This window comes from Chrysemys picta, chromosome 1 (genome assembly GCF_011386835.1).
Source record: "Chrysemys picta bellii isolate R12L10 chromosome 1, ASM1138683v2, whole genome shotgun sequence".
NCBI lineage: Eukaryota > Metazoa > Chordata > Testudines > Emydidae > Chrysemys > Chrysemys picta.
Genome location: NC_088791.1, coordinates 80,431,717 through 80,456,956, shown reverse-complemented (window position 1 = coordinate 80,456,956; position 25,240 = coordinate 80,431,717). Strand labels below are relative to the sequence as shown.

At 40.6% G+C, this 25,240-nt stretch overlaps 1 protein-coding gene across 13 annotated transcripts in view; it reads left to right on the top strand.

Moving 5' to 3' along the window:
* The window catches only part of ATP2B1 (ATPase plasma membrane Ca2+ transporting 1), a 105,074-nt gene that overhangs the window by 23,454 nt on the left and 56,380 nt on the right, over window positions 1-25,240 (top strand). For 11 of the 13 annotated variants that reach the window (XM_005279137.5, XM_024107412.3, XM_042859836.2 and 8 more), the window contains one exon: window positions 24,099-24,535. In XM_005279137.5, coding sequence (XP_005279194.2) covers window positions 24,331-24,535 — 205 coding nt within the window. In that variant the 5' untranslated portion in view covers window positions 24,099-24,330. Of the gene's footprint in view, window positions 1-21,622; window positions 22,791-24,098; window positions 24,536-25,240 lie in introns of those variants that run through there. The other 2 variants (XM_065560305.1, XM_065560353.1) reach the window with 1 other exon arrangement.

Here is a 25,240-nt window from a genome sequence, read left to right as displayed (position 1 = left end):
TACATATACTACCAGTCAGCTCTGAGGGCAGATTGGAGAGCAATGGCTACTGCAGGGCACCCAGCTCTGAAGGCTCTGCCGTGCCAGCAAAAGCAGAGACGTAAAGGTGGCAATATGAAAAGTGATATTGATGAATCACTTTTCATAGCAGATAGGCGAGGTGTTGTGGGGAGGAGAGAAAAGCCCAGGTGACGGGGCCCCGGCTGTCCCCTTTAACCTTGCTTCCTGGGTATGCACGGCCCTTCTGCATGAATCCCAGCCACCTGAGGCTGGGACAGCAAGAGCTCCTTTTTAATTAAAAATAAATAAAATGTGTTGTACCTCCCAAGGGAGGTACAGGAATGTGTACTTGACACCCTCTGGCTTATATTCACAGTCCAGTCATCAAGGTGAACTCAAATGTATTAATCACTTAAATTAAAAATACAGTTGAACATTTGAACGCCTGATTTTTAGCCTTCTGGGGTCCTTCAGTACAACTTACTGCAGGTAGCTGGTTGAGGTAGGTTGCAGAATATTTCCTGCCTCAAAAAAAAAAAACCAAAAAAACAAACACACACCTTTTTGAAGACTTGCTTATTCTTGTACACTAGAAGTAAGAAAGGTCTGATGCATGTGCAAGCCATTATCCTGATATAGTAACAGGCCATGGCCTCATGTATTCCTTGCTGCTGCTAACCTTAAGGGACAATATCTTCTTTCCCTAAGAAAGTGATGCTAAATTGAACTGACAGAAGGGGGTACTAATGTGGAATATTGAGAGGAAGAGACTAGAAAAATTGCTTGTAGAAAGGGGAAAAATGGAAGAGGTGTTCAAACTTAACTGTATTTTGTGTTTTCCAGTACTGCATCTCTTGGCACATAGTTTTTGTCTGCGATGCTAGCTCTTTGCTGTCATGCAATCACAAACGAATGTGACAACTGCAGTACTTGCTTACAGAGAATACTACTAGGAAAGCTTTTATTGTATTTTAGCTATCCCTTTTAATTATAATTTAGCAACTGAGAATAACAGTCTGGAAACATGCAATTCCATGGGCAAGTTAATGATAGAATAGTAAGGAGGTGTCATTTGATTTGTAAAAATCTGCAGAATCCTAATTTCAGTGGTGTCACCCTCCGTGACGTGGCAGGCGGTGACTTGCTGCTCCCAGCTCTAGGTCCTCCAGTTTGTGGAAATATGATGATGATGATGTCGGAAATGGGTCAGTTTGGGTTTCATTTGAAAGCCCTTTCTCCCATGAACATAGTGGTACCAAACATGACACACCTAGAACAATTACATAGATATATATTTGAGAAAATATTTAAACTTCAGACTTTAATATAGACATGTCAAACATGTAGCCCGCGCATAGTTAAATTGTGGCCCTCATCTGACAGCATTGCTATCAGATAATGCTCAGAACATGATACTTGATTATTTGTTTGTTTTTGTGTTTAATATTAAAGATGTCTATAAATAGGAGTTCTTCAAGTTGATTTGCCATCATCAGCAAAAAAGAAGCAGTTCAGTGGTATTGATTATCTGCTTTGTTTATTATGCGAAGAGTTGTCAGGAGGCACTGGTTAAAATGTCAGCATCCAGCAGAAATTACTGGAATCCATCCAGAAATGGTATCCACATAGTTATATAACATAATTCATTACAACCCTAAAGTAACTTCTTACAAAATCCCTGTTTTTACTTTCATCTTGATTATTTTTAGGCATCAGTGGGGAGAAGAGTACCAATTAGTAGCTGAATCTTTTTGGAGAATACCACCACCGGGGACCTGGTTAAACATAATGCTTGGTGGCACCTACCATGCTATTAGAAGCACCTTAAACTGAATTTGATGAGATTAGAGGAGTACACTGAGCAGCGGGGGGAAAAAAAAAATTGTAGATGCTGGGACAATTGAATCATAGAATATCGGGGTTGGAAGGGACCTCAGGAGGTCATCTAGTCCAAGCCCCTGCTCAAAGCAGGACCAATCCCCAACTAAACCATCCCAGCCAAGGATTTGTCAAGCCTGACCTTAAAAACCTTGAGACTTGCCTTATACTAGGTCCCATGCATGAATTTAAAGAATATGGCTTCTGCAGTAAGCCTGAAAGCATCCATTAAGCACAGTTTCAGCATGTGAGACAATAAGAATGACTGCTTCAGACAGTTTCTTATGTGAGAATATTGCATGGGAAATAAAGTTAAGTGAGTGCATGGACCCAAAAGACCTCCATGCATATGACATTGCGTATTCCATAGAGTGCTACACCAAGAATGTATGTTGTAATGGGTTATGTCAAAAGGTTAAAAACAAACAAATACTGATTGGTTGATTTGATTTTTTTGGCTACTGCAAACTGTGCAAGTCAGCTGGCATCCATAAATTGCCTCACAGATGCTCTAATGGATGAAAGCGGTGGCAATGGTTGATGCAGAGACCAAGCACATATTTTTCTCTCCTTAGAATGGGATTGAAGAGGAACAAAGTTTAGCAGAAAGGCAAAACAATCCTATCCTCAGAAGTGAATCGCCATGCATATTCTTAAAAGCTACAAAAGATGATGCTATCAAAAGCAGAAGACAGTGCTGATTTCAACAGTAGCAGCTGCAAATGGTCTTCATGCTAAAAGTTTACAGAAAAGCATTTTGTCCTGGAGTTGGTAGGAGTTTGAAGGATTGATAGCTGATACCAAATGCGTGTGTGTGTGTGTGTGGGGGGTAACCATGTGGCCTGTACTAATTTTAAATGGTGCATTGGTGGTCTTGGTGTCTTCAATATAACAGTAAGCATGTGGAACACAAGGCTGCCATTCTATCACAAAGCCTCACGTACGGATGCTTGGGTGAATGGCAGGTTTCCAACATATACATGGCAACTGTACGGCATATGAGTAATCTGCCACAGGCATTGGCCATTGGAAAGTCCAAATTATTTTACTGAAAAGCATTTGATTCAGCATTTGATTCAGCATTTGAAGACTTTCTTTACTCTGAGGGTGCTTGAAACAGCTGAGACAGTCTTGAGGTCATAAATGTACTAGAGCATTGGTGGGCAATCTGCGGCCTGTGGTCCACACTTGGCCTGTCAGGTTAATCCACTGGCGGGCCACAAGACAGTTTGTTCACATTGACCATCCACATGCATGGCTGCCCACAGCTCCCAGTGGCCGTGATTCGTTGTTTCTGGCCACCACTTCCTGCAGCTTCCAGTGGCTGGGAATGGCGAACTGTGGCTACTTGGAGCTGTGGGCGTCGGTGCCTGCGGATGGTCAATGTAAACAAACTGTCTCGTGGCCTGCCAGTGGATTACCCTGACAGGCCACAGGTCACCCTCCACTGTACTGGAAGCATTCATGTGCTGTTTACCATTTGAAGATCACATTATGACACTTGCAGAGCTATGTTGACGGATGTCTTCCAAGAAGCAAATGGAGAAAAATTGCCACTGACAAGCGGTACGTTTATACTTGCTATCAATAGGGCAATTTTTCAAGCAGTGGAATGGCTCTGGAATGGTCAAGTATACTAAAACTCCCCTCCCTCTGTCGGTCATGGATGGCTCTCCGAGGATGGACTGATCACATCAGTTGTGTGAAATATCATGCTCTCCCACATCAATCTTCAGCTAATCAAATCGTCACATGGGAAGACCAGATGCTCACCGCCCTGCAAATGTTTGGCCAGCAGCCTGCCTTTTACAGAGTTGTCTGAGCATGGCACAGACAAAGATCAATTTTACAGTGTCTAGCAGTGGTGCCCTAGATGGAGATGGTGCTGATGAATGAATAAATTATTGATGAATAAATGTTTTCAGTCCTACATGTCAAGGCTAACTTCCCTAGGATTACTGAAGATCAATGTCCTTTTTTTAATGTAAGCAATGCATCCTTATGTTAAAGTATAATTTTAAAGAATGATTTTAAACACTTTTTTCCCTCAATATTGATCTACTTTAGTTGTTTTGGGGTTGTCATGTTTGATACCATTGCATTTGTGGGAGAATGCACTTTTGAATGATACCTAGTGATGTTATATTATCAATTTTCTCCAACCAGTGGACCTGGAGCAGAGAGGTAGTGGGGGCAGCAAGTCCCCCTGCCATGTTGCAGAGGGTGACACCATTGGAATTGATTCTGTAGGGTGTGTGGTTTTAAAAAAACAAAAACAAAAAACAATCAAATGACCTTTCTATTGTTAACTTGTCCACAGAATGAGATTTTACTGCACTGTGTTCCCAGACTATGAGGAAACCATGTTACAGGTCATCCTTGTTTGAGCAATAATGTCATCGAAAATGAAATCCGGGCAAATAAAATGCATTTTCTGTTTCTCAGAGGGTAATGAAGGGATTGATATAAACCATCTGATAGTTTGATCCCTGGATACCTGGTTAAGAATGTAGAGGAAGCATCTCTATGTAACCTATAACAGATTCCTAGTCAAAATGGGAAAACTGCATAAGTGGTTGGTGATAGTAATTAAACTTTGATCTGAGAAGTTTAGAGTTATAGTATTAATAAGTCAAACCCAGATAATCTTACTCTTCCTAGATCCTGGATGAAATATACACGCTGATGTGAATCCTGTCTGTTTTTTGGCATAAAACTTAGTAGCAACTGTTTACCAGCCAAACTGAGTCCTGGTCTAGGCTAGGAAGGTAGGTTGTATAACTATATCACGTGTGTGGAAAAATCCACATCTTTGAGCTATGCAGTTAAACTTGCCTAACCCCCGGTGTAGGCAGTGTTAGGTCGATGGGAGAATTCGTCAGTCAACTTAGCTACTATCTCTTGGGGAGGTGGAGTACTTGCGCTTAGGGGAGAAGCCCTCCTGTTGGCATAGGAAAACTCTTCACCGAAGAGCTATAGTGGTGCATCTGTGCTGCTGCAGTTTTAAGTATAGACAAGCCCTGATTCTAAAAGGAAGTGAAACTGTTGGCAATCAGGAATTCAGAAATAGAGAAGAAATATGTTAAACCCGCTCACTCTATATGGCTTGTGCAGATGGCAGACTGAGAACTCATTATATGGGTTAAGTATTTAGGTAACTGATGCTGTTAAGGATATGTAACTGTAACAGGTATGTAACTGTAACAGGTACGGTGGGTTAAAGTTCTGGAAACTGTGGCAATGATAGGTTATACGGCTGTCAAAGAATATCCTCTTGGTACTTTGCCCAATCTCCCTCATCACTATGGATGGGCCACAGTTAACATATATTTAACAAATTAAAATTGTTTGAAAAGAGGTTGAAAGCTGAGTATTAGAAATGTAGTCATGTAAGAAACTGCATTAATGTTCACAAGCTACAATGAAAGATTTTAAAATAAGAAAGAGTGGTGATAGGAAACTTTAAAATATACTTACTAATAAATGTTTACTGTAAGTTGGTTATGGTGGGATTTTTATCTTGAAACTCATAACTATATGGCTAATTGAAGACCCTGTCAGACTACAGATTTTTGGAGTTTAATCCTAGATTTTAATGTCTTTAAATTGAATTTGGTGGAAATGAAAGACACAAAAGGAGCAGCAAGCAATCGGGTGTTTCAAATTGAAGTAAATATGGTGCAATTATTTTCCCTTGTTAATAGGGAAAGCTTTGTAGTAAATATTTTCTAAAACAATTGCCACAGTGCATAACATTGAATAAAAATATCCTGAAGGTGCTGGATGTTAATCCATTGTTGAGCCCATTTCAAAACACAACTTTAGAATGGAACATAACTCCCCCCTTGCCCCTCCCCCCCTCCAAGTAGGTGGCCTTTCAAAATGAAACTTTGATTGGGGGGGGGTTGTTTGGCTTTTCATACAATTTTAATAGACAAGGTCTGAAACTATTCTGAAATTTGTTCATGACAGGCAGTGACACTAATTTTTAAAGGCATTCTACTCAAATTGTCAGCTATGGCTCTTGATCTGCTACAATGGAAAGTTTGTGAAAATACTTCAACATGAAAGGATCAATTTTTCTGTAGTTCATAATTGGAAAGCTTCTGTCAGAGATTGGTGAATAATCTTTTATCCAGCAGAGAACTCTGGAAAAAATTGCCCTCTTCAAAGTGGCCGCTGCTCATTGTGAACAATAGGACTGAAGACACAAGCTGCATTCAGATAAACTATCAGCTTTGCTATAATCTGTGTGGGAGGAAGCTTGGGCTATCCTTGGCAAAGATGGCAGTCGCTTTCCTTTTTCCCCAATAGAAGTGAAGATGAACTGCCCTCATCCTTGAGCGCAGCCCCTGTCCCATGCAGAAGGGGGCACTCTGAGGTGGAAGGTATTATAGAGGAATCCAAGGGAACCTTGGGAATGTAAGGGAGACAGTGTAGCCCACTGAGCAGCCAGTTGGAGGCTTGCAATTGGGCATCTCCGGTTTAATTTTGAACATGAAGTGTTCACCAGAATTCTCTTCCCTTAAAAGTGCAAAGTAACAAAGTCACTGATGTTGGGGGACAGGAGGGACACGCATGATTTAGTTTTTTGTTAGTCCACCAATACTTCCGTTGTCCTCCTTATTTTCACTTTTTCCTCCTGTCCCACTCCCAGGCACTGTTTGCTTCATTCCCTGGATGTGATCCAGTAGGGGAAAATTTCCCATCCCCCACTTTTGTGCAATCTAAGGTTGAATTTTTAACCCAAAAAAAGGCAACAAAAGTGAGCCATCCTGCTTATTGCTGGGAGATCTCCAGTCTTGAGGTGGAGTAGCTGCCATTCTAGGATTCATCCCTCTTTATCACTATATCTTGTGTGGTTGGTATGTGTGTAGGAGCCTTAACTATTTCATAATTTTTTTTTCTAATGTATTGCTCTGTAAAATTGAAGAGACTTTTGCTATGGAAAACAGCTTAATGCAGGAAAGTAAAGGATGAAGTCTGATTGAACAGTTCTTCTACAAGGGCAGTAATGTGGATCACTTTATAAACCTTTGTGTAGTCTACATATGCAGTCTAAACCAGTGATGTTCAGTCAGAGGGCTGAGTATATGTTTAAACATTAAAGAGCCACAATCCATACTCTGGAGCAGAATCTTTACCTTATTCTGCTCCCTATCAAAATTGGAAACTGAATACACAAACCTGGCTCCTACATCTCCCTCCTTGTAGCACCTGATATGAAAACATGTTGGGGGAGAGAGTGGTTGGAGCACATTGTACAGAAAGTATTTGACTGCTTTGTGGCCTAGAAGAGAACATTGCAACCTGGCACAAGGTAAAGCAGCCCCCAGTATCCTCTAACCTGAGTTGGGGCATAGAGTTGAAGAGCAATAACTGATAACTATTTCTCCCTTTTTTTTTTCTCTTTTTCCCCTTCCTCTCTTCAGGAATATTCAGGCAGCTGTGTAGGGCAGGACAGCTATTCTTTGCTAGAAGTAGCTCTAGACTTGATAAGAACCTGTTGAGCCCGAATTCTGCTCTCTGGGACTTGCACAGTACACTTGTGCTGCTGCTGCTCCTTCCCTGTGATGCAACAGGGGAAGTTGCAGAGGGGGGGGACAGAGCATTCCTGTGTCTTGGAGCTGATACAGGGAAACACTTGGGGAGGTGTCCCCATAGGCTAATTTGACACCTTAAATTTAAAAGTTGCAGAACGTGGTTCAAGGAGCAAACTTGGCATTTGCTTACAGCACTGAAAGTTTCAATTTTCTTTTATTTCTGACTGCTGCTTGGTTTTGTCATACATTTTATACCCCTGGTCGAGGCTCTGTAACTGTTTTCTTTAATAGAATGCTTCAGTTAGCCAGCACACTTATGAAATACTTAATAAATACATTTTATAGTTCTATCTATTCTACTGAAGCTGAGGCTATCACTCCATAATGGGCTTTTAGTATAACATATTTTAGATACAGTTGCACCTGATGCAATCTTGAACAAGATTAAAGAAATGTTAAAATCACTTGCACCATACAAGCTTTTCCACGTGTGTGTATTGTAACAGTAAATGTTTATCAGTTATGTCAGTCCTGTGGCTTGAGGGCTCTCTTAAAGCTCTAAACTGAAGAAAATATTTAAACATTTAAGGCTTGTCTACACATACAGTGCTTAGTGAAGATGCTACCTATACTGAGAGGCAGAGCCATCCTTGGGTACGGCGAATAGGGGCAACTGCCCTGTGCTTTGGGGGGGGGGGGGGACGACACTTTTTATTATGAGGAGGTGGGCGGTGAGGTGGGTGGGTAAAAGGGGTGAGAAGGTAAGTGGTGGGTGTGGGGGAGGGAGGGGGCGATGAGTTCCCCTACCAGAATCTCCCTCTCCCCCCAGCACTTCCTGCCCGCCAGTAGGTCCCACTGATCAGCGCCTCCCCCTCCCTCTCAGCACCTGCTGCAGATCAGATGTTTCATGGCATCAGGAAGCGCTGGGAGGAGGGGAGAAGAGTGATGGCACAGTGTACTCAGGGGGGCGGGGCGGAGGTGGGGCCTTAGGGAAGGGGTGGAGTGGGAGCAGAGCCTGGGCAGAGCCAGGGGGAGCACCCCTTGACACATTAGAAACTTGGCACCTATGTCCCGGGTCCTGCACTCCTCCGCCAGGGACGGCCCTGCTGACAGGAGTTTCTTCTTTTGGTGTAGGTATTTCACTTCCCTAAGAGGCGCTAGCTATGTTGACTAGAGAAGCTGTCCTATTGACATAGCGCCATCTACAACAGGTGTTGGGTTGGTATATCTGTGTTGCTTAGAGGTGTAGATTTTCCACACCCCTGAGCGTTGTAGTTATACTGACGTAAGTCTGTAGTGTAGCTCAAGCCTTAGATTATAAGTTTTTCAGGGCATGGAATGCTCTGGACTACATGGCAGTAAGCATGCCGTAGGAGTGTAGGTGCTAAATGAATGAATAAGATGACTTTGGATTCTGAGTTCTTTAAATGTTAATAGTCTCTTGTATATTATTGTCATAGTCTTGACAAAGACCAAAGGCTTCTGAATCTTTTTTGTAATGGTGGTTCATGTTTCCCTTGGTAACAGTGAATTTTTACTTTAAGAAAATCTGCCTCTGTATTCCAAGTAGTACTTTGTATTAAAGTTTTTAAGAGTTATATTCTGTTTATAAGACCTCTTCTCACTGACGCATCTTACATGGGGCATAATGTGCTTTGGCCACATTCCATTCTTGTTTACAGAGACCCTGAATTAGGAGTTACCAAGTGCATGCAAACCTAAAATCTAAACTTTAGAACTACTGCAGTTGGTAGTACCTACCATTGATTTTGAGGCAGGTGGGTGGGTCAGAATAACAGTATCCAAGTTTCAAACAAAATATCTATTGTCTGTCAATAGGCAGAGGATTCTGGATGAGTGATACTAGCTGCTTAATACTTTCCCATATCTTGGATGCTGATCCAAATAATTGCTGTAAAAAACACTTCATGAAGGGTGAATTCAAACCTGATACTACAATTGCCTGGCATAAATCATGTAACTGCTTGTGAGGCCTTCCAGATCCACCACTCCCCCTCCGCAAAACCCAAGGACTTTCCCGATACTCAGAAGCTAGGAGTAATTTGTCCATTGTTCCTTTGTGGTTCCCCTATCTTTCTCCTATAGTTCAGTTTATAAGCTATTTGGAACAAGGACTGTCTTAGGGTATGTCTTCACTACCCGCCGTATCGGCGGGTAGCAATCGATTTATCCGGGATCGATATATCGTGTCTCGTTAAGACTCGATAGATCGATCCCCGAACGCGCTCACCGTAGACTCCAGAACTCCACCAGAGCGAGCGGTGGTAGAGCAGTCGACGGGGCAGCCGCGGCCATCGATCCCACGCCATCTGGACCCAGGTAATTCGATCCAAGATACTTCGACTTCAGCTACGCTATTTGCGTAGCTGAAGTTGCGTATCTTGGATCGATTTTTTTTTTTTTTCCCCCACTTCCCCCCCCAGTGTAGACGAGCCCTTATTTTTGTACTCTGCCTAGCACAAAGGGGCCCCAGTCATGGATCAGGGCTCCAAGGTGCTATTGTAGTACAAAAATAGAAGCATTGCTTCCCTGTTTTCTGACTGAAGATAGGAGAATCAAAGGAAGGCTGTCTTTCAGGCACACATGCAACTCTTATTTGATAGGTCAAAACTATTCCTTTGTCTTTCAGCAGATTAAAGGGTTACTCTAGTGTTGGGGGCAAATCATAGCTCTTGAAACCATTAAATGTAAAGCTGAAAGGGATCAAGTAAGATGTCATGATCTTATACAGTGCTCAAGTAGCATCTGTTAACACAGTTCTCTCTAGGAATTTGATTTTTTTTTTTTTCAGTGAGCTCTGCAAATCATTATTTGAGCTAGTTATCTGAAAAAGCACAGGGTTTTATAAGTTCAGTTGCCCCATGGATTTTAAACCCACGATTTCCTTCAGTAACTCTATTCTGTAATCAAATGGGGAGGGGGAAATCTGCTGCTTTGTCATGTAAACTCTTGTAGCACAAACAAGAATACTGTGAAGTGTTCTGAAATCTGAAGCTTGTTTCCTTCCCTGGAAGCATTCTATAGTAGTACTGTATTGCTGTGTAACTGGACTTGGAATATGTGACTGAGTCAGGAAGGGAATCTAAAGATTTTGAATGTCAGCAAACCACTTAGTGTTGCCGCTTCTCATTTTGCCCACATGTGGAACAAGAACAATATTCCTTTACTTCAGAAGAGTGCTGTGAGGCTTAGAGTGACTACAGTTCCTTTGAATGATGATTTACCATGGAATGTCTGTGCTTGTCAGAATCTGTTCTAGACTAAAATCTCAGACCACATGTTAGCTTGTTTTTCAAAGCTCTCTGGGCAACTTCTATTTTGTCCTGGTTTAAATGGGACATCAGAACTCTCTGCTGAATGAATTATACCAAAATGGTAGCCTCTTCCATGGTTCAAAAGATGTGGGATATGGAAGGATATGCAGAGCAGCAGTTCTATTGTCCTGTGCAAACACTAGTTTGGACCCCATTTTGCTTCTAGCAATGCCATCTATGAGGGTTGAGATTCCTGTATGAATAACAGAAATTTTGGAGATGATAGTGATTAGAGATTTTTGAAGTAAGTTTGTCTTGGTTTACTAGTATGTAAGTTTTACACTCTCTGAACTTTTCTGGCTCATCCTTTATTTGTTCCATGCTACTCAGTCTTGCTCTCTAAAAAGTTAAGTGCAGAATGTTTGTTAGATTGTTATCCCTTTTCCACATTAAACAAAAAGACAGGATGGTATACTAGAAAGAGAGAGTGAATCCTTTTTGTCTGCATGTAAGCTGCTACACCAAAATAAAGCTAAGTTTAATTTCCAATTTTGAACATCTCCAACCTTTTATCAAAACTACAAAGATCGAAAATGCTTTCCAGTGCTATGTCTCATGTCAAACTCTTTAAATTTCAGACCATTGTAAATTGACAGTATACTGCACTTGTGGATTTATGTCCACACAAAAATACTTGTTCCTTATTTCTGTAAGTGGAGATTGTTTGTTTGCTTTTGCTTTTCAACCTATTTGAGCATGTGTTGGGTGTTAAGCTTTCCCTCCACTGGCTTGTCTCTTTGTATTGTCTAAAATTGTGGTCCCCAGGTGATAAGGAAAAATTATTTTTGATATTCCCTCCATAGGAAATATTCAGTGTGTACAAGATTGTATCTAGCTTATACTGCCGCCCATTGCCATATCAAAGCCTTTCCACGTAAAATCAAGTTCAGAGTGGATTTCATGAAGTCACTAGCACTTCTCCCTTTCTGGGGTAGAATTCTGTTTGGGGTAGGTAATTTCCAGAGGGGTTTGGAAATAAAACGGCTGTTTTTTGAATTGTCACTTATGATGGAAAGGACTTTTTCAAAGAGAATCTTTGCAACTTTCCCTGAAGATGGTCAGATGTGGGATTCACATTTTCTCCTCTGAAAGATTGTTCTGTGGTGAGATTCCCTTTCCAAAACTGCTTTGTCACCCCACCTCTCATGTGCTTCATTCTGGGCTTTCTGATGTGTCTTGTCTCAGGAATGCACTTGTAGATATCATAAGGGTTCATAGATCAAAGCTGTCTGATATAACTAGTCTTGATCCATTAGTTGCTTTGAAAATTAGGACCATGGCCTTAAAGGACCATGGACCTACACTGCAGTTTGGAGTTGATTCCTAGCGTTGCACAGTGGCTCTAGTTCTTCTCTGACTAGCATGCCAAATGTATTGCCGCATGGGCGGTGACTCAGGCTAGCCCATGAACTCAAACCTTAGGGGGTCAGGTGGGCTTGGACTTGGGTGGCTAGCCTAAGCTGCTGGCTTGTGCTGCAACACGCACACTGCTATTTTTAATGTGACAGCTCAAGCAGAGCTAGTGTGAGGCTGCCTACCTGAGCTGGGAATTGTACCTCCTAGCTGTACTACAGAAAGATCCAAAGTGGCATTGAAGGCTGATTGGGAACTAGTAGAGAGACTTGAGCAAAGGCCTTATGTACTCACAGCCATGGGGAATATGGGCAGTTCCATTCCATACATAAGAACAGCCATCCTGATTCAGACCAATGGTTCATCTAGCCCAGTATCCAGTCTTCAGATGGTGGCCAATGCCAGAGGCTTCAGAGAGAATGAACAGAATAGGTAATCATCAAGTGATCCCTGTTGCCCATTCCCAGCTTCTGGCAAACCAAGGGTAGGTACACTTCAGAGCATGGTTTTGCATCCCTGCCCATCCTGACTAATAGCCATTGATGGACCTATCCTCCATGAACTTATCTAGTTCTTCTTTGAACCCTGTTATAGTCTTGGCCTTCACAACATCTTCTGACAAGGAGTTCCACAGGTTGACTGTCATTGTGTGAAGAAATACTTTTTTATTTCTTTTAAACCTGCTGCCTATTAATGTCATTTGGTGATCCCTAGTTCTTATGTTATGTGAAGGGCTAAAATTCCACTTCCTTATTGACTTTCTCCACATCAGTCATGATATTATAGACCTCTATCATATCCCCCTTAGTTGTCTCTCTTCCAAGATGAATAGTGCTAATCTTTATTTCTCCTCCATATGGAAGCTGTTCTATATCCCTAATAATTTTTGTTGACCTTTTCTGAACCTTTTCCAATTCCAATATATATCTTTTTTTGAGGTTTGGGGTAGGGGGATGGGACCAGAACTGCAGGCAGTATTCAAGATGTGGGCATACCATGGATTTATATAGAGGCAATATGATGTTTTCTGTCTATCCCTTTCCTAAAGATTCACAGCATTCTTTTAACCTTTTTCGACTGTTGTACACTGAGTGGATGGTTTTTCAGAGAATCCTCCACAGTGACTCCAAGAGCTTTGAGTGGTAACAGCTAATTTAGACCCCATCATTTTATATGTATAGTTGAGATTGTTTTCCAATGTGCATTACTTTGCATTTATCAACATTGAATTTCATCTGCCATTTAGTTGCTCAGTCACCCTGTTTTGTGAGGTCCTTTTGTAACTCTTTGCAGTCAGGTTTGGACTTACTCAAGATAGTTAACTTTTGTATCATCTGCAAATTTTGCCACTTCACTGTTTACCCCTTTTTCCAGATCACTTATGAATATGTTGAACAGTACTGGTCCCAGTACAGACCTCTGGAGGATGCCACTATTTGCCTCTCTTCACTGTGAAAACTGACCATTTATTCCTACCCTTTGTTTCCTATCTTTTAACCAGTTACTGATCTGTGAGATGACTTTCCCCCTTATCCTATGACATCTTATTTTGCTTCAGAGTCTTTGGTGAGGGATCACCATTGTCCACATGCTTGCTGACCCTCAAAGAATTCTAGTAGATTGGTGAGGCATGAATTCCCTTTACAAAAACCACGTTGACTCTTCCCCAACAAATTGTCTTCATCTATGTGTCTGATAATTCTGTTCTTTATTATAATTTCAACCAGTTTGCCTGGTAATGAAATTAGGTTTATTGGCCTGTAATTGCTAGGATTGCCTCTGGAGTCTCTTTTTTAAAAATTGGCGTCACATTAGCTATCCTCCAGTCATTTGGTACAGAAGCTGACCTGTGGAGCCTGTGCATTGTCTTAATTCAATTTCAGTAAATTATTGCAATCCAGCCTGAGAGTGACCCATTCATGGATTATGGTGGCAAAGTCCTTAGCTGGGAGGAATGGATGAAGTCTCCTAGCAAGCTGTAGTAACAGCTTTTTTGGGCGGGGGAGGAAACTGATGCTATCTTGTCATCCAAGCTTAGCAAGGAGTCAAACAGGATTCTGAGACTTTTCACATAGCTTTGAAGGCATACAGTTCCCATTCATCAATGGAAGGTGGAGACGGAGACTTGACCAGCTTGTTGAAGCTTTTCTCCCTTCCATTTGGGTCTTTTGCTTGGGTTCAACCTGAGCCAACTGCTGTTCATCCAAAAGCTAATTTCCTGTAGGCATTCTGACTTTAGAGGTGGTTGTATCAGTTTAAGAATAAGATTTGTAGCTGAGTGTATCAGTATGCTGTTGGCAGGTAAACCCAGGGGATCCTGTCTCCTGGTTATCTCATGTTGACCCTGAAAACCGCTTAATATGGATTCCTATGTCATGCTGCAGGTGAGGGCCTTTGAAGAGGAACTTGAAACTACTGTATTGCTAGGCCATCTACTCCTCCTATGTAATGTAGGTGTGTTAGTAGTATGTTATGGGCCACTGAATAAAAAAACTGCAAAGAAGTCCAACAGAATGAGCATGGAGATCTTGACTGTCTGTGGTCCATGAGGAGGCAATCTTTGTAGTGCCACTAGAGCAGTCTGTGTGCTGTGCCCTTGTCTGTGTCCTGGCTGTGAGGTATCTAGGAAGTTGGCTGATGTGACATTTTGGAGGTTAGTGGTTACCTTTTTTTTTTTTTTTTTTTTTTTTTTTTTTCCCCCCCTTCCTCTCCTCACTTACCGAGGAACAGGATGATGGAATGGCAAACTATTGCATGTTCAAGGAGTTTGGTAGGTATGCATCTCTGAATCCTCCTCGAAACCGTTCCTCGCTGAGGCCTCAGCAGTGGGGAGATGAGATGGTTTAGATGTTGTGGAAGTGCAGACAAGGTACCTCTTAATGGAAGCCAGGCAGCCTCTTCTCCCACTCCCTCAGGGGTGGAGGTGAACCTGGCTGAATACACGCTTGGACTCTGGGACTATGAGTGGCGTGCAGTGGAGGGAAGGAGGAGAGTGGCATATTCAACTTTGAACACTTGTTCTTTGGATATTCATACCTGTAGGTGGGGGAAATGAGGTGAAGGCATACTGACAAAGATATTGTGGGTGTTGGACTTATTATTCACACACAGATGATTCTCTGTTTTTTCAGATTAATACTGAGTTCTCCTTTTCCTTGAGTTTGGTTTTTTTTATACACATATACAGCATTTGCAAGTGGAGAAGTTTTGCAATTAAGGGAGCCCAGGGGAAGATTTTTAGCTTCCTCAGTTTCTGGGTGGAGACATGAGCAGGATTTATTTCTTTATTTTTTAAGAGCAACCCCATAGGTATTGTACCTGGCACTTGCTGCTTCCAGCAACACCTGGGAGAAGGTTTACAAGGAGGATGGTTCAAACCCTTTGAAGCATTTACTATTCCCATTAGGGTCACTTTGCCTCCTTGATTGCAGTGGCATAGGCCTGTAGACTTTTTTGTTTTTGCTGCCGGCCAAGGGATTTAGTGTGTTTTTGCCATTAGGATCCTAACTTTTTCCATGTGCACTTCATCTTTGAATCGTGATGATCTTGATTGGCATGGAGGGAGTGGACTGCTTGGAGCCACACTGCTGATAGTGGACAACAGGTGATTATACTGTTGTATTAACTCATTGGCACCTCGAACTTGTTTGGGTGGCTTGTTCTCCTAAGGCAAGCTGAAAACCTCAGGGGATCAGAAGTCTTTGGTAGTGGACCAGCTTGTGTGAAGGAGCTTGTCGATGTATCTGCCTGGATGAGGTAGAAATAAGACCAAAAGGGTGGTGTACTAGTGACATCTCTGATCTCCAGTTCTAGGGTAAAGAAAGGATCCAGCCACATGCACATCTGCATGTGTAGGTCCAGTGATTGCCTAGGAGAATCCTTTTGTCTCCATGTAGACTAAGGTCAAATACTATTGTACCATTGATGTTGTCTATATGAAGACTGAGGACAAGGAACTTGGGGTTTTCCAGTACCATGGTGGGCAGCAGGTCTCTGTAACTTTCTCTAGGAAGCTGACTGGTTTCCATCTGGAGGCACTACTAGGAGTCCTAGGTTCCCCTTTTCCATCACCTCAAAGGTCCCATGAATGCACTCAAATGGCTTTTGTTTCTGGGATGGCATGTCCTCTGCATCTGAGGCTTCATGGGAACAGGACTGATACTCCACTCTTTTTCTAATATGTTCTGGAGTCTGTCTTGTCTTGTGACACTATCCTGTGGGGACTGGCCATGCCAGTTTAAGATTGAAGATGGCATTGAACCATGTTTTAGTGATGCTCGCAAGTTTGGATGCTTCATCCAAAATGAGATCATGGATAGATGATGGTTTTGTTGACTCTGGACTTTCCGTTTGGCAGCAGGCGCTTCAAGCCCTCTTCTCTATTTAAAGTTGCTTCAGATGCCCAACTTGAGGATTTATCCTAGTGCATGGTGATAGTGGGGATTTGGGAGGGTGGGGGAAATAGGGTTTGAAGTCCTTCTGAAGGTGCTGGTGTACCAATTTTCTGGATCCTTCGAGCAACATTGTGCTGCACACCAGAAAATGTGCATGATAGTCCTCAGATGGGCACAACTGATGAAGTGGCGGTGTAGTGGATTGTGATGGGCCTTACTTTCCTTCTCCTCCCCCCACTTTTTTTACTCCATCAGCAATATGGATTTCACATTCCTATGCAGGCTGCTGCTGTTGGGAGGATATGGAGGAGTCAATAGGGTGAGGTAGGTAGGTAGTTGGAGTGGGTAGCCAACAAGGAGGGACTATTATGTTAAATCATCTACATGCTGGGGGGGGATGGAGGGAGGGAAAAAAAAATCCCTGCACTTCCATATACAGACAAGTTAGGAATCTGAGGTATTGCTGTTTATCTTTGTGAATATGAAAATAACCTTAAATCTTTGTAGAGCAAAGCCACAGAAAAGTTAATCTCAATTCTGATTCCCTAAGGAAGTGTAGGGAAAATGCTGTAAAACTTACATAAACCAGAGTTGTTTCACAGAAGTAGTGCTTGATATCCTATGTAGTAATGCCCGTATGCTGTCCATTTTCTGAGCATGTGAATTTGTTTAGCTCTTTCACTATGCTCCGAAAGAAAAGGAAGATTGTTTGGCTTGGCTACCATGAATGAGTCTTCAAACGAAGATAAAAACATTTAAAAGGTTTGAGATTCAAAAGACAAAGTGGAAATAGGGAATCCTGTCCATTTAGGGACTGCTGGAATGTAGGTCTATCAGGCCTGGGACAGTTTGATAAAATGACTCCCTTTGATGCTGTTTCCTTAATGGAGAGTGACAAGAGATGAGAGCCTAACTTCTTACTCTTTGAAAGGTAGCAAAAAGAAGAGTTTCAGCATAGTAAGCCACTTAGCTAGGGCAACATATCTTACAGGAGGACCAGGTTCAGTCTTGCTTTTCATATCATCATTGTGGGGTCAAATATTGACTCTCACTTTTATAGTTTAGTGTATAATTGCACTATATTACAAATTCTTAATGAGCATGTACACAATTTGATGCAACAAATGTCTAATGCCACAGGGATCTGCACTACAAGACCTTCATCCATGCCTCTTATCTCCCTGACTGCACATCTACCATCCCCTCAACAAAAGTCAGAGGTGCTGCTTATTATGCTGTGAAGATGAATAAACAGAATTTACTTCTCTGCTGAGTCTCAGACAAGGATCCTCCAGTGAAGGAGCTTGACAATAGCTTGTTTAATCAGAAAGCTATTTTGGTGAAAGGAAGCATATAAATGCTGTAGTGTTAACCAGCATACCCTACATTTTGATTATGCTTTAGAAGATAGTGTAACGCTTTCATGTAACCTGTTTGATTACAAAAAGGGTTATAGCTTCAAAAAGGTTCAAGTTTTATTTACATTGACACATCTTGCAGTTTCTGTCAAAGTATTGTGCCTGGCTAGAAATTTCCAATATCTGGGGGAAATCTTCTGAAAGATTCCCATGCAGAACTTCCTGTAACTTAAATAATGTGCTCTTACATGACATGACTAGACTTCCTATATCAAATAATGTACTATACAGCATGCATCTCTGACCAGTTGACTACTCTTGCTTAGGGTTGTGGATTAAGTTAAAATATAGCACTTGGACTGATGTTCCTGCCAGGCTGTTCATTTGAGGTAAGTAGTACAATGTAGGCAACAAGAAATTTGTTAGAGGTGGAGTGAAAAAGCTCAGGTTTCAAGTAGTGGAGGATTTTCCTACTAACAGACTCAAGAGGCATCAAACAAATATGGATGTTGGGCGATGGAAAACTGTAAGAGGAGCTGTCTCATCAGGTGTGGCCTGAGGAGAGAAATCTGTTTCACTCCTTTTAAAATTTCAGTGTCAGAGAATCTGATGATGGAGTAGAATTAGTAATTTTACCTTCTAGCAGTTGTCCTATTCTAAATCTTAGCAGTTCCTCATCTCAATTTTTATCCCTTTTAAGAGAGGACCAGTCTTATGTAGGCTGTAAACAGCATATTTAAATAGAACATTTAAACCACAGTGACTATACATATTTGGGGCAATCAAAAAAATTAAGGTATCTCCAGTAGAGGGGAAAAGTTTCTCCTCTCATAGCAAACAATCCAAATAATTTTATTTAGGAATGTAAAAGTCTCTAAATGAGACTTGACAGGCTAAAAAAAATGAATTGTTAGTGATTATAAAGCCCCTGTAGAGCAGGTACTGGATGAGTTCAGTGGAAGTTTTCTGAAGCTTCCTTAAATTAGACCTAATCTGAAAAACTCAAGTATATCATATAATGCAAAACTTTAGATTGTGTATTGCAAATTAAACACTGTTTTAATACTTCAAAATATTTAAATTGGCCTTTCAAGAAATATCAGATAGTGTCCTTGATTCAATTTTTGAAAAGCTTACTTTCACAGTCATGAATAAAACTAAAAACAGCAGAAAAGTCCAATTAATTTCTTTTCTCAACATTGGTTCAAGAGCGAGATAAACAAAAGGCCTTTTGTATGGACAGTTCAGTGTCAAACGTCCATCCATTAATTCTTAAAATAACTTTTTGTAATATAATAGGAGGATTATGTCCCTTCACTTTTTCAAGCTCTTATCATAGGTTGAAGAATAAACACAGGGCCTCCAGGCCTCTCCAGTCTGTTTTGCAACAGTCTTGTACTAATGCATGGGAATATTTTGAAAGAACTACTTAAATCCTTAAACCCTTGTATCAGTTTGGTCCTTTACCATACTCAGGTTTGGAACTTCTGAATTTTAGAGGAATGTAAACAAGATTTGATCTTTCTTGGTAAGTTAGTAGGCATTTAATATCCTCTTCATCAGCTGTTTAAACCTGGAACACTAAATGTGGGAGAGGGAGAACACTATGAATACGTTAATCTCTAGAGCCCCTGTCTTCTCTAACGTTAAATACAGAGTGACCAATAGTTTCTGATATCTTGATTTCTCAAACAATCTGTTATAAGTTCCAACTGGTAAACTGCTTTGAGTCTTAAATGGGTGCTGTTACCTGCAGGAGGTGGTCCCATGGCAGCAGGCTCTGCAGACACCAGCAGTTTCTAGTCTTCCATGTTGCCACCAGATGAAGGTCTTGGAGCACCAGCCAATTCACATTATTTTCAGTAAAAGGAACACTTACTAATGAGCTTCTGTTATAAGCTAGGTAAGAGTGGAACTTCTGAAACTATTTAAATGTGCTATCAAATTCTTCTTTGACAGATCAAAAGATTTCAGAACTTCTAACTTTTATTCTAAGGAACCCAGGAGCCATAGGCCTGGTCTATTCTAGGAAACTAGTTCAGTATAATTACATTGCTCCGGGGTGTTAAAAATCCACCCCTGAATGACGCATATAAATCAACCAAACCCCTGGTGTAGATAGTGCTAGGTCTGTCAAACTTGCTACCGCCTCTCAGGAAGGTAAGTCACCTACACTGGTGGGGGAAGCTCTTCTGTCGATGTAGGTAGTATCTTTATTGAAGCTCTGCAGTGGTGCCACTGCATTTTTTTTTTCTTTTTCATTAAGTGTAGACAAGCCCATAGTAATGAAGCTTTATGTTGGTAGAGGCTGTTCTCCTTTCCATTGAAGGGCTGGAGGTATATTAAATGAGAAACTTATCTATTGAAAATAGATGTCAACTAAAACTGTTTTCTGGGAGACTTTTAGCTATGCTAGTTAAGCTTCCCTCCTTTTAAGCTGTTCATTACACTGTCCACTCTCAAGCAAGTTGCACACAGAGAAGCAATGTCTCCAAAAGGGGCAGCAGCATCATTCCATCAAAATTACCTAATCCAAGCACCTTTTCAGTTACTCCAACTAGGAATATTTTCACCCTCTCTTCTCCCCCCCCCCTTCAGATTTCCTCAATTATTTTTATGCCAACTTGTAACCTCTCCAGGAGCCTTTAAGGCTCCGTTTAGTTTGGACTCCTCAATTTTGTATAAATCTGAATGCTAATTTTGCTTTTTATAAACAATTTTTTATGCAACTTGCCAAATTGGACCCTGTTATTTACATTTTAATTGCAAAACACACGCCTTTGTACAACAGTTCAACCCCAAATCTCTTTGTGTGTGTCTTTTTTTTTTTTTTTAAACCTACATACAATTTTAGACTTTGATAACTTTTTGTAAATTAGTCACAGGAACAAAATTTGAGGAGACCATGTTCTCCTAAATAGCATAATTGCTAGCAAAGCAATTTTTCATCTTCTGCGTCCCCCCAGGAAGTGTGTTTTGAGAGTCTCAACTATTTATTGATACAGCAATTTATAGTGTGCTAGGAGCTTCGTGGAACAAAACAGTACCTGCTCAGAAGATCTCAACCTAATTTGTACACAAATAACTTGTTTGTTTTTTTCTTTTTTTTAAAGTACCTCAGTACAAAAATCTTGTTTGACGCCAGCTATCTTAAAATTTAATCTGTGAAACTTAAATGCTTGGAAATGGCAAGTGAATTCAAATATCAGGAGGCAGTTCTTACCAGAATGCAAACTGTGGGTTCATAGATTTGTTGGTTCTTTGTTGAACTAATTAGATTAAGTCAGAGGCTTTCCCAAGATAATCACTTTGGGAGTCTTTTCCCATAATAAAGCTGGGCTGCTGATAATGTGCAGTTAAAGGTCAAATTCTTTGCAAAGCTAAGGCTTGCAACCTATAAGTAACTTTGAACTATTTTAATAGGTCATAATCTAACCCAGTTGCAAAGGATATCTAACTGGTGAAACTTTGACATTTTGAAGGTCCATGAAGTGTTTGAATAAACTGACCACCATGTGAGTGAGATCTGATCTTCTTTCTCTCTCTCTGTTTACTTTAAACTTTACTTTCAATATTGCTCTTACTTAAAGGTTTGTTAAATACATATGAAAAAACATCTGCCTGCGTTCTAATTGTACGCTGCAAATACCTTAAATATGGTGACTTCAAGGATGAGGAATTACTTAGCAAGATACTATTTTAGCTAAAATTCCAATGGTATGTCATGAGGTTTGTCTCCAGTGTTTTGTTTTATTGTTGCTGTGGTATATTGGCTTACTTGCATCCTGTCTTGCAAATATATGGGGTTCTTGAACTGTCATCAAAAGCTTTTAACACTGGCCACTGTCTAACCTGTTACTGGACTAGATGGACCTCAGTTCTGATCCTGTAGGGCAATACCTTTAATCCTATTTTATGGAAGTAACACTTTGACTGTCCAGGCCTGACCTCTCATTGGATGTCCAAAGTATGAGCCTTCATTGGATAGCTTCTTCCTTTCATTAGAAAATACCAGGTAAAGCTTTGCTTACACATACTTGGATGAAAAATGTAGAATCCATCATGAAGGAACGGGGGAGGCTTCACTTGTATTGAATTATGTTAACGGGTCTAGCTGACTGAGAAGCTACAGTTCTGTCTCAAGCACATGAATTTGAATGCAGCTTGTTCTGTAGTGACTGTCAGTATCTTGATGGTGATTTGGCCTTGTGATTAAGTTTGCCTTATTGAGATGCTTATAGTAATAAAGCCTCCAGCTTTGGCCCTCAGAGGCTAATTACTAAGCATAGAGACTGAACTACTAGCTGACATGTACTGATAGTCCCTCTAGGTCATTGCTGACAGCCATGTAGGGAACGTCATACTTCTAGTACCCTGTTGTATTCCTTTTTGTGAGTAAATAAATGAGTCAGTTTCTAGGGCTGTCAATCTGGTACTTTTCATCAGCATTGTATGTATTCTTAGTTCTCACCTCCAGCAGTTTTAAAATACCACTTAGCTTGGCAGCAAGTAGGCTGAAATTTACATTGTGTTAGAATCAATCTTGCATTGAAATGATTGAAAGCCTTTTTTATATTTCAGAAGAAAATATTCTCATTTAACACTGTGCTGTACATGTGACTCCAGATTGCAGAAACAGCCAACTTTGCCTTTCTGGTCTCTGGTGTTCACCTCCAGTAAAACCATAATTCACTCTTAAAAGCAAGTTCTGGGAATTAAAGCACTTGAGAAAGATAGGATCCAAACTAGGCCAAATAGCTGGACCTAAGATGCCATCTAGCTCCATCCTAGGAATAGGAGTGATCTGGGTTTTTTGTTCTTGGATTGTGACCTTGGACAAATCACATTGCAGTGGAGAAACTGAGGCAAAGGGATAATGATACTTGCCTGCTTTTTGAAAAGCACTCAGAGTTGGATGAAAAGTGTAATGTAAGTAACTATTTTTGTCATTCCATTATGTATTGTAATTATAGTGCTGAACATTGATAGCTGGCTCAGAGGGCTTATTCAAATCTGATTTCTTAAAATGCAGTTTGTTTCAGATCTTAGATCTAGTTGAAGTTCACCTTTTTCTGGGTAGCTGGAACAAAGGCCATATCAGAGGCTTAATTATCTTGATACTGTCCCTTAAGTCTAGATGTTTACTTTTCAGTTGCAGTATCTTTGCATCAAAGGAAGTAACAACTTGTGTAAATGCATGAGACTTTAAAAAAATACTGTGGGAAGGAAACTATATTCAGTGCATTGTGAGCAAGCAAGCAGACTATTTTGGATCAAGTGAATGTATAAACTGGCCTGCTCAGAGAAAGCGCTTTATGGTATCCAGCAGAAGAAATAGGTTTGTAACCAAAACCCATTCTCCGGGTGAACTAGAGCTAAGATCCTTCAGAGGCTGGTGGATTGAGGTTTGTCCGAATAGTGATACAGTATTACCTGAACACTGAAGGGATCAAACTTCACAAGGATGCCCAATGGGGGTGTGGAGGTGAAGGCCAAGTTATCTGACTAGTTGTGGAAGGAAGAAGCTTCATTGAGTCATAGTAGACTTCTCAGAGAAAACCTAAGCCCTGGATTCCAGGACCTGAGCAAGTTTTTACACACTCCCACAATCTTAACACAGTAACGCCATCTTTCATGAATGCAAACATATGGGTACTATGGAAACTTTTTTTTTCTGATGCTTCTATAGCTGTTGGTTTTTATTAGAGTATCATCCAGAGGCCACGGTAAGATGGAACTCAATACTGCTGGGTACTGTATATATAGAAAGAGGCAATCCCAGCTCTGAGGAGTTCACTAACACAAGAAACAAGAGGGTATAACAAATGGAGGGAGTGCAAGGAGGATTGAGGGTAGTGAGTACAAAAATGTGTAAACCAGGAAAGGTTATGTAGCCTTTGTGCCCATTTCACAGACCTTAGAGTCTCAAGACATAAGCGAGAACCGTTAATCTCTTTGACCAGATGCCTGGCTATTATTGTTGACAATTTATGGTAGGCATCAAAGTAGACATGGGTCTTAGGGATTTGAAGGACATGGTTGAAGCTTTTATACATCAAATACTGCATCAATGTAACTTACACTTTTGCTATTTTGATGTAACTTTGTTTAACTAAGTTCTTCCAATATAGTGTTTAAGAGTTTTGAAAATACAGCTATAAATAATGAGGAGTAACACAGCTACCACTCTGAAACCTGTCAGCTATAAATAATGGCTTTAATATTCTTTTTCCCTAGACTGTACACCTCATATGACTAACTTGAAGAAAAGGAACTAACCATGGGACGACATTCAAGATTCCTCTCTGGAAAGGGTTACTGTTGTCGCACTCTTCTATTTGGGTGATGTGTATCTGCTCATCTGACTGTCTTCATATCTAAAGGATTTATTTTACTTTTGGAAGTACTTAAAGTCAATTTTTTTTTTCTTTTTGGAAACGGTTTCCTCATACTAAGAACTGTATACATCATGGGTGACATGGCTAACAACTCAGTTGCATACAGTGGTGTAAAAAACTCTGTAAAAGAATCTAATCATGGAGATTTTGGAATCTCACTTGAAGAGCTCCGTGCCCTTATGGAACTGCGATCTACAGATGCAGTGCATAAAATACAAGAATGTTATGGAGATGTTTATGCTATCTGTACAAGATTGAAAACTTCACCAAATGAAGGTAAGTGTATTGTGGTAGCATGTGTCCAGAAGATCTTTATTTAAATTAGATCAGTTATTTTGGCTCTGAATGTGGTTATAAATAATTAAATAGAATGCTAGCTTGTGTTCGCTGTTGTAAGAATAGAATTATGATCATCTGTCATGGTAGCGAATAGCAAGTTTGTTAACTAGACCAACTTTTGTAACTGATATAAAATTGCACAAAGTCACATATTTCAAGATTTCCGAAACAATGTCATGATTCTCAGTTACACAAATCTATTCCATAGTGCTGAAATAAACTTTGCCAAATTTATCTCTTATTGCACTTTGAGAACCTTCAAACTTGTTTCTAGCTTAAATGGTAAGTTACAGATCGTGAACCCCGTTTCATAAACTAGTGGTGATTATGCTGGAAAAAAACTCCAGCCTTGGCTTGTGTATGTTCAAAAGCTATGCTTACCATCTAAGTTGATGTATTGCTACCCAACTATACATTGGCAATATGGGCTCATCTGTTGCCCAATATGGGGAGGGGAAATGTGTTAATGCATGAACCTCTCCTATTGCAGTGTAAACAATGAATGGTTTCAGTTGAATTTTACGTTTTTGAAAAAACTTGTATTTTAAAACGCTTGGAAACTGAAGGATCTGAAACACTGCATTTATTACTTTGTCTTCATCCTCTGGTAAGCTCTTATTTCAACTATCTTGTCTAAATGAG